General features: G+C 42.6%; 1 protein-coding gene across 2 annotated transcripts in view; it reads left to right on the forward strand.

Moving 5' to 3' along the window:
• Window positions 1-7,936, forward strand: part of ush1c (Usher syndrome 1C) — a 24,147-nt gene extending 16,211 nt beyond the window's left edge. For both annotated transcript variants that reach the window (XM_024281347.2, XM_024281346.2), the window contains exons 15-20: window positions 2,886-2,927; window positions 3,646-3,699; window positions 3,777-3,876; window positions 4,652-4,761; window positions 4,840-4,895; window positions 7,634-7,936. In XM_024281347.2, coding sequence (XP_024137115.1) covers window positions 2,886-2,927; window positions 3,646-3,699; window positions 3,777-3,876; window positions 4,652-4,761; window positions 4,840-4,895; window positions 7,634-7,646 — 375 coding nt within the window. In that variant the 3' untranslated portion in view covers window positions 7,647-7,936. The remainder of the gene's footprint in view (window positions 1-2,885; window positions 2,928-3,645; window positions 3,700-3,776; window positions 3,877-4,651; window positions 4,762-4,839; window positions 4,896-7,633) is intronic.
• Window positions 7,937-10,060: the final 2,124 nt, after the last annotated feature.

Below are 10,060 nucleotides of genomic sequence, written 5' to 3' on the forward strand. Positions count from 1 at the left end.
ACCTGACAGCAGCTGGCTCCCAGCCCTCCCAACCAGAGGCGACAGATGGCTCCTGTAATGTCAAAGCCTGTCATGCTGCCGCAGTCGCAGACTCACCGGCCAGAACCGCACCGATCCGCCCACCGCCCTGACGGCCTGGTAAGGAGCACACCCGCCAAGCCCCGCCCCTCCCAGTCAGGAGGCACATAAATCAATCAGACATCTGAGAGGGTTTTCCATCATCTGGATGTTCCAGACTCCAGCCGGAGGTCTCCTCATCTCCTCTCTGGGGGGGTGAAACTGGGCAGATGATCTATTTTTGAGACCTGAGGCTTTTATGAAGGAGAAAGCTCCTGCTGCTCCTGCAGGAGGAGCTTCACCTCCTCTCTGAGGAGCAGGCAGCAGCAGAGATGATGATGTTTTCATCTGCTGAGTTCAGGCTGGATTGAAAAATGCTAAAACCGAACCCTAACGTCATGTTTGTGGTGGAGCAATGACTCCTCCCACCTCCTTAAGTCTCCTCCTTCATGGTCGGTCCGTATCTGAAGCATCAACCAGAAGCTGGTTTTCGTTTGTTTTTCTCACCTATTTGTGTTTCAGCCTCCAGAAATGCTGAAGCGGATGGTGCCGTTCAACTCGTCGTTTAAGTCAAACAACAAACGACAAGTAAATGCACGAATTCCTGAGTGGCGTCCTCCTGCTCCTCCTCCCTGACTCATCTCCACGCTCCCCTCTGCGTCCTGATGGAGCAGCTCGTGCTTGAGTTTGCTTTGGAGCAGAAAGACGCGTGGACACGTGGCGCCTTTAACCTCATGAAGGCTGAAAGAGAACCACGTTTTCCTCAACGGTTTCTAACATTATTGGACTCATCAAACCTCCTGAAAGGATTGAAAGAAACTTTTAGTGAATAGACTCTTTTCACTGTGACGTCAGACAAAATGGCGACAGGGCTGAATATGCGAATATTAACTTCCGGTGTTCAGATTTAGAACAGCAAAACTGTCAACTGAACGCAGTTTGACACAATTTAACGTAAATAATTAAAGGTAAAATTACCAATTTCAAAAGAAAAATGTACAAAATGTATTTTATGAAAGTCCTGCTGAACTGTATTTTCATTTCCTCTCTTAGATCGTTCACAAATCAAAATACAAATTTGAATAATCCTTCAATAGTTGAGGTTTTATTGAGAATATCGACCTTTCATTTGAGCAGATTTTATTCCAACGGATTCTATTTTGCCTGATGTTATTTTCATGTATTTTTAGTGCAATCAGCACAAAAACGGATAGAAGTTCATATTTTCCACATTTAATACCGTCATCAAAGACGCACATGGCTGCATGTCTGCACGGATTTTAATGGTTTCCAAGGATGAATGTACTTGTTGTTCTACAGCATATTTTAGGGGATAATTGTAAAAACAGGAATGATTTGGTTCAGTGAAAATGTTCAGAGCAGCTGTTGAGTCACGTAGTTTCAGCTTTCAAAATAAGAGCGGCCAAGTAAAAAATAAATAAATAAAAAAATCTCTGAGTGGATGTATTTTATAACATTATGTGCAAATAGTCACTTTCATATTTTTGGCAACAGTTTCAATTAATTTGATCATTTTTTACCTTTTTTTTTCCGGAGATCAGACAGAGTTTTGAACAAGAACAAAGAGGAGCGACGTTAGAACCACGGCTGAGCTAACAGCAGCTCACTGACCGCAGTAGAAAATATCGGAACATTAATAAGTTTGACTTCAATGTCAGACACGCTGGAATTATCTGATTTTTGCTCTATTTACAAGGATTATGTGAGAAATTTAGGCAACTTTTAACTGGTGAGAAAAGATCTTCTGCAGCTCCACGTCTCAAACCCAAAGCTAATGCTAGCGTTAGCATTAGCACAGATTAAAAGAATAAAATCATAATTACCTTCATAATTAAACAAGCAGCATTCAGTGAAGCACTTGTAACTTCTGTCTAACTTTAACCGGGTTGTCAGAGAGAAATAATCCACGACTCGTTTAATATCATCCATAGGAATTTGGGGAAGTAGCTGTGGAGCCTTCTTCAGACGGGATTACTGACATTTGTCCTTTGATTTATGAACTATCTATGAGGGGAAAACTAATACAACCAAATACGACATTTATGCAATAAATATTGTACAAATTTTGGTTACAATTGGTTAGGTTACCTTTGATTATTTACGTAAAATGGCTTTAAACAGCGTTCAGCTTCGCCGTTCTAAACCATTGACACCGGAAGCGACTCTGCACTAGACGATTGATGTGTGACGTCACGTAAAAAGAGTTTCATTTGTGATAAATGTAGTTCTTCAGAGCTGCTTCAATCCTGACGGTTCCTCCTGTGAGCCTGAGGTTCTGCATGAGGTCAGACCTCAGCGGTTCCTCCCTTCATCTTGCAGAGACCTGGTTTATGTAATGTGGGGGCTGTTTTGGTTGTTGTGGTGGGTGAGATCCGCTTGTAGCTTCACGGTCAGTTTGGTGTCTGGAGCTCTGCCTAAACACGGTTGATCTTCAGGAACTTTTGGCCTCTTCAGCTGGAAGCAGCAGATCCTCTCTTTCCTTCTGTTCTCCTGACCTTTCAGGCTGTGTTTGAGTCACAGCAAACTTCTGAACATCTGAAGTTTGATGGTTTTCACAGTGTGCAGCATGAAATGCAGCAATGAATAGATATAGATGAATAGCAGGAATGGATATGAGGTTCCCTCCCTGAGAGGATGCTTCTGAACGTAGTTTCCGGGTTCTCAGAGGGAGAACCTCCTCAGAACTTCACATTACTGAACCACAGACCTGGTTGTCAAAGGAAACCTGCCGCTGCTCTGCGTCTTCCTCCGCTCTTTGCTTTAAGAACGAACTTGAACCCGTTTGATGTGTTTTTATTTTCTCTCAGGGCTTTCAGAAGTATGTGGAGGACTTCGACCCCTACTCCATGGTACAGTATGGAAAGAGAGTCATCTTTATCAAGACTGAACGTTAACAGAGACATGAACCGGTCTGCTAGGATAAACATCTGCTGATGTTTCTGAAAAGAGCTCTGAAATTATCAGGAATTCATGACATTGTGAGAAACAAAAATACTTTTAGGATTTGGTGAGAATCTGAATTCTCTAAGTCGGGGGTCCCCAAACTTTTTCTTGTGAGGGCCACAAAATTTTTTTCTTCACTGATGAAGGGTCAGGGTCAGTATGTAGGCTCAAAGAGAAAGTGTTTTCTGTTAGCAGTTCTGTCTGTGATTGATGCTAACAGTGTTTACTGTTAGCATTTCTGTCTGCGATTGATGCTAACGGTGTTTTCTGTTAGCATTTCTGTCTGCGATTGATGCTAACGGTGTTTTCTGTTAGCAGTTCTGTCTGTGATTGATGCTAACAGTGTTTACTGTTAGCATTTCTGTCTGCGATTGATGCTAATGTTTTTTTCTGTTAGCATTTCTGTCTGCGATTGATGCTAACAGTCGGCTGGATTCGGCCCGTGGGCCGTAGTTTGGGGGCCCCCTTGCTTAGTTGTTGAATAAGCAGCTGGAGGATCAAATCTTCTGGTAAAGAATGAAAGCAGGCTGGAGCTCAGCAGGGTTTGATCTGGTTGTTAGAAAACCTGCAGCTTTTCTCCTCCTCTGATCCTCTTGCTGCGTCCTCCTCCTCCATCTTCCACAGTTCTCCTCGGAGCAGATAGCCGGCCGGGATGTGAGGCTGCTGAGGATCAAAAAGGTCATTCCAGTCGTGCATTGAGAACATCTTTAACATCTCTTTCCGGTTCTGACGTCTTTCTGTCTGCCGTCCTTCAGGCCGGACAGCTGGACCTGTCCCTGGAGGGGGGGGCTGACTCTCCTCTTGGGAAGCTGGTGGTGTCGTCGGTATATGAGGGCGGAGCGGCCGACAAACACGGTCAGTTCACTAAAACCATGAAAGTGAAGACAGGAAGTGACACACGCTGACTTCCTGTAATGGAATCAGATGTTGTTTCTGTTTTTAAACTGACTCCGTTTGTGATCATGGATTTGTGTGTGTGAGCACATGCATGCATGTGTGTGCATGTGTGTGTATTTAGATGCTCATGTCTGTGTGCACGTGTGTGTGTGCATGATCATGACTGTGTGTGTGTGCACGTGTGTATGTGTACAGGGGGTGTGTTTGTGAATGTGTGTTTGAATATGGTCATGTCTGTGTGTGTTCACATGCACATGCATCCTTGTATGTGTGTGTGCATACTCATGACTTTGTGTGTACGTGTGTGTATTTATGTCTTTGTGTGTGCGTGCACATACATGCATGTTTGTGCATGCGTTTGTGTGTGTGTTGACTTGCATATAAATAAGTTTGTGTATTCACGTGCACATGCATGCATGTGTGTGTGTGTGTGTGCACATACTCATGACTTTGATTGCACGTGTGTATGTGTATCTTTGTGTGAACATTCACGTGAATGCATGCATGTCTATGTGCACATGCATGTGCAATACGCTCGTGCACGTATGTGTGTATCTGTGCGTGTTCATGTCTGTGTATTCACTTGCACATTTATATATGAATGTGTGTGCGTGTGAATATGCGCATGCCTTTGGGTGCGTGCATGTGTGTGTGCGTGTTCCCGTGCATGTGAATCTGCTCATGCCTTTGTGTGTGCACGTGTCCGTACGTGCACATGTGTGTGTGTTTGTAGGTGGGATTGCTCCGGGGGATGAACTCATGGCTGTAAATGGGAAGATCCTGGTCGATGCCTCATTGACGGAGGGACAGAACTCTCTGGCGCGGGCCTGGGGGAGCGGCGGGGTACCGGTCCAGTTTTAAACCAGCAGCTCATGCGTCTTCATTTCAGGACGGATGATTAGTTTTTTATTTCCCCCCCAGGACTGGATCGATGTGGTGATCGCAGTTTCTCCTCCGAAGGACTACGAGGATGAAGTGTAAGCATTCCAGTCAGTTATTGACAGTCTGTTGAAACGCCGGCTGCAGCAGTGCATCATGGGTCGCTGGTGTGTGCGTGTGTGCAGCAGTAAGTCCGCGTCAGTCAGTCCCACTGTGAACAGAAAGGCGTTTGAAGGCAGCGCAGCTCTGTACAGACACGGCTACGTACTTCAGCACTAGTGCTTCCTCTCTGGTAATCACCTTCATCCTCTCCTCTTCCTCCCACACGGGGGCGGCGGCGGCGTGTGGTGTGGCGCTTGGTTTTGTTTGGGCCCGCTCTTTAAGGACATGTGACAGTCAGCCCATCAAACATTAGTGGTTCTGATCAGCAGATCCACTATGTTTCTGTCTCCAGGCAGAACCTCTAGACCTAAATCCAGCTTCTGTTGATGGAGGCGGGTCTTCTGATGGAAGCTCTTCCTCCAGACGGTCACATGTTCTTTAACCCCCCCCTCTGTAAAGGCATGGTCCAGGTTGGCTTTCAAACCTCCATCAGGTTCCTCAGACTTTTATTTTGAAATGCATGAATCCCTCCTCTTTCACGCGTCGCTGGACGCTCAGCTGCAGCGCCGACCAAAGCAGTGCAGGAGTAGGACAGGGGGCGGGGCTTGAAAACCAAACCCGGACGGTGACGCTCTTCGTGAAGGAAGATTCTTCACTCTCCGGTCTGGATTTCTTTCATCTGCTTCTGTTTGACTGGACGTCCACATCGAAGCACCAAAACCACATTTGAAGGACGAAGAGAAGCTGAAACATTATAAACTTTATAATCATAACTAAAACACTGGAAACATTGTTTTTAAATTTAAAAAAATAGTCGTTTGGGGACTTTAAATCAGAGAGCCACACTGGAAGGTTATAAGAGCTTCATGTGTTCACATTGAAGACTCCTGTGCTAGAAAAAAACAACAAATATAAATGTAAAATCACCTTTATTTATGTTTGGATTAATTGGGTTCTAAAGGTTAGTTTTGTTAATAATCCCAGCTGTGCAGACTTTTCCGAACTGTTGGCTTTTTGGTCAGAAGTTTCCAAGAGGAGATCTTGAAGAAAAGTCTGAAAGAAAAAAATTGAATTATTGTGAAGCAGAAAAACTTCCCAAACATTTTAACAAATGTAACTTCAACTGCAGAACATGCTCAGACATACATGGAGGAATCCTGAAGATTTCAGACGTAGAAACGTCTCCTTCCAGGAGGAGGAGGAGGTTAACCACGGCGACCTTCACTGATGCTTCTCTGACAGAAAACCACAAAACCTTTCAAATCAGTTTTAGTTCTACAACCTTCAGAACTTCATGGAATGACCTTAAGCCTGCTGTAAAGGAGAGTTTAAGGTTGATGTGCAGAAACAGCAGCGATCATGGAGTGAAAACAAACAGAAGGTTCTGAAATGAGTGAATCATCAGGTTTGAGTACAGAAGTCTCGACAGAAATGCTTTGGTTGGATCTTTGAGGACCGTGCAGAAGCAGATGCTGCTGGAGATGAGCGTCGGTCCACCAGCTCCACTGAGTTTCTCTTTCTGAAGTGAAACACAGAACTATGGAGCTAAATTGGGGCCAAAATTATTTGAAACCCAAATAAAACAATTAAAAAAAAAATTGGTGTTTGACCAAAAAAAATGAAGATGTTTAAATACAATTTTTGCTATTTAAAAAAAAACAACACATTTTCAGATTTAAATTTTCTGGTTTTTGAGTTTCAAAATTTCAATTTCAATTTTTTTCAGTTTCAACTATTTTAATCCGATATAGAAACTATATTTTGTTTCGAATCTGAAAATGTCATCAGCGGGACTGAACCCATCACCCTCATCGGTTTTGATTGGTCCTTTGTTTTAGCCCCGCCCCAACGCACTACAGCGGGGCCAAAAGTTTTGAAACTGAAAATTTCAGATTTGAAACCTAAAAAAAATCGAAAATTAAAATTTTGAGTTTGAAAAAGTAAAGAACGGAACATTTGGAGCTGAAAATAATTACGTTTATTTTAGAATAGAACTTTAGCTCCATACAGATTTGGTTCTAGAAATGTTCCTCGTTCTAAAAGAGTTTTTCTGTTGATCCTCAGAACTGTGGAGCTAAAGTCGGGCCAATATTATTTGAAACCCAAATAAAACAAATTGAAAAAAAAGTTGGTGTTTGGCCAAAAAAATGTCAAATCTGAGATTGCTATTCTTGCTATGCTATTATAAATGTAATAAACTTAAACTTCCAAAATAAACTTAATTATTATTCGAAACTCAAATTTTCAATTTCAAAACTTTGTTTCAGATTCAATTTTTTTTTTTTTTTTTTACTTTCAACTCTTTTTTCGGTTTGAAATCTGAAAATTTCTGCTTCAAAACTTTTGGCCTCATTGTGGCGTTTTGGGGCGGGGCTAACACAAAGGACCAATCAAAATCAAAGAGGGTGGTAACTTCAGTCCAGGTGCTGAAATTTTCAGATTTGAAACTGAAAAATTTTTTTGAAATTGAAAGTTTGAGTTTTGAAACCTAAAAAAACAGAACAAATATATTTTTTTAGAATAGCAAAAAGTTTTAGACATTTTATTTTTTTTTTTAGCCAAACGCCAAAATTTATTTCAAGTTGTTTATTTAGGTTTCGAATAATATTGGCCTGACTTTAGCTCCATACAGAGCCGGCATGTGTGTGTTCTGTTGTGCTTCGTGTGCAGAGAAGTCGATGTGTGATGATTAGACTGAAATGAGAAGATGATTCCTTCTTTCTTTCTCCTGCAGGACGTTCTTCTAGCCTCGTCAACCAGCTGAAGGAGCCGGATTGATCAGCCCGGAGATCCTTTCATTCACGTCTGCTCGCTTCGACTTTTCTTCTCTCAGATTGAGCGTCTCGTCCTGCGGATCGACTCCACCCGTCGATATCCTCTCGCCACCGTCTCGGTTCATGTCGGAGGTTCATCCAGTCAATATTTTGTCGCCTGTGTTTCTGACAAGTGGTTGGAATCAGAGATGCTGATCTTTGCAAGTCTGTTAAAGGTTAAATGAAAACTGTGATCATTCTAATAAAGGTTAAACAAAGAAGAAGCTTCTGCTGGTTTCTGTGACCCTTCAGAGGGAGCAAACGCGCCAAAGCGAGGATGTCAGATTTTGAGTATTTCCGGAGCGCCTGGAGCAAACATGTTGGTTCAGTCCACAGAGGAGCTGCTGCAAACGAATGCTGCCTTTGTTTGGCTCCGTCTCCAGGGAAACCAAAGTGTCCACCCAGAGCGGAGAATGTTCGGAGCATTTTCAAGAGATGACAGGACTGATTCATCGCAGCTTTTGTTACATCTTTGAAAAGGCAGCAGCATGATGCCGGCTTCTCACATTCTTCCTCACACATCAGCTGTTCGACTCGTTATACCTGAAATGTCATGACTTTAATGTTGGAAAAAGGTTTAATGTTCAGTTCTTAAATGTAAGCATCAAAGTTCAGTTTGTGTCTCAGTTAAATAATTATTTATACTCACATTTTTGTCTTAATTTGAAGTAATTGATTTTAAATTTTTAGCCTTGAGTGTTTTATTTTGAAAGGTTTTAAACAATTAACGTGTCATAAATCCATCTTGGATCCTGATGCCCCACATGTATGGAGCTAAATTGGGGCCGATAAAATTTGAAACTCAAATAAATTGTAAATAAATAAATAAAACAGATATATTGGTGTTAGGCCAAACGAAAAAAAAAATAAAATGTCTGAAACTTTTTGCTATTATAGAGTAAACGTAATTATTTTCAGCTTCATATGTTTGTAGGTTTCAAAATTAAAAATTTCAATTTCAAAACCTTTTTTTTGTGGTTTCAGGTCTGAAAATTTCATGCATGTTTTGATTGGTCTTTAGCGTTATCCCCGCCCCAAAGCGCAAAAGTTTTGAAACTGAAATTTTCAGATTTGAAACTGAAAAACAAGTTTTGAAATTTAAATTTTGAGTTTTAAAACCTCAAAAACAGAACTATTGAAGCTAAAAACAATTACCCTATTTTCTGGATTATAAATCGCACTAGACTAGAGTATAGGTAGCAGGATCAAAAAACGTGTAATCAAGAAGAAGAAAACCATATATACGTTGCATTTTTATATTTACTATGGTAAAAAAAAATGCTCTGAAGCAAATAAGGAAAAAAAGTTCAAAATTTAAGAGTAAATCAGATTCTCTTCCATGTTTGTTATGGACAACACTTCTTCTACTGGCACTGTCAGAAGAAAATACAGCGCCCTCTAGTGGTTGTTAGTGGAAAAATCAATCACAAATTTATGAGTCTATTTGTGTTGTAAAAATATCACAAATAAGTTGGTCCTGAGTATAAGTCGCACACCTGGGTAAACAAGAAAAAGCAGCTACTTATACTCTGGTAAGATTTTTTTAGAATAGCAAAAAGTTTTGGACATATTACATTTTTTTGACCTAACACCAATATTTTTTTCAATTTGTTGTATTTGGGTTTCAAACAATATTGGTCCCAATTTAGCTCCATACACGCGGGGCTTCCAGTCCTGAACGGATCAGAAAGATCCTCAGAAATCTGCTGTAAATCCTCTCCATTATTGAGGTAAAAACGTAGAATTCAGAGGAAAAGCGCGCGCGTGCAGGACGGCTGGTGCCGGATCACGCGCGTCCTCGTTATATAACGCCTCATCGCGCGTCCTGCTGCTCAAAGGCTGCGGGTTTGACTCCGTGACCACCTGCTCAGGTTCCTGACGGAGCGGGAAGGTCTGCCTCCGTGCACCTCCTCCTCTTCCTCCGCCCCCTCCGTGCCCGGGTTCAGCACCGCGGACAGCTCCGTGTCATCACGCAAACGGCCGCTGCCTGCAGCCGCGCGCTCAAACCCAGAACTTGGAGCACCGGACGCGCTCCGGACGCGTGAGACGGTTCCGTTTCTTGTCCAAATAACGGATGTGACGGATCTGGAGGGAGCGTGGAAGTCAGAGGAGCGAGGCTGCAAGCATGATCCCGCGGTACAAGCCGGTGAGCGCAGACAGGCGCGCGCGCCTTGTTGGTGTGTGGTTTTTATTTCTTTTCTTTTTTGGGTGTTTTTTGTCATCATGAGTGATGGAACTGAGGGAGCCTCGCGCGTCACCCCTCCGCTCCGTGAGTCATCCCGGGTCACGTTCGGGTGAAAAGCGCGCGTGAGTAGAGCGGCTTTTAACGGAGATGTTGGTCCGCGCGG

Source organism: Oryzias melastigma, linkage group LG6 (assembly GCF_002922805.2).
Source record: "Oryzias melastigma strain HK-1 linkage group LG6, ASM292280v2, whole genome shotgun sequence".
NCBI classification, from domain to species: domain Eukaryota; kingdom Metazoa; phylum Chordata; class Actinopteri; order Beloniformes; family Adrianichthyidae; genus Oryzias; species Oryzias melastigma.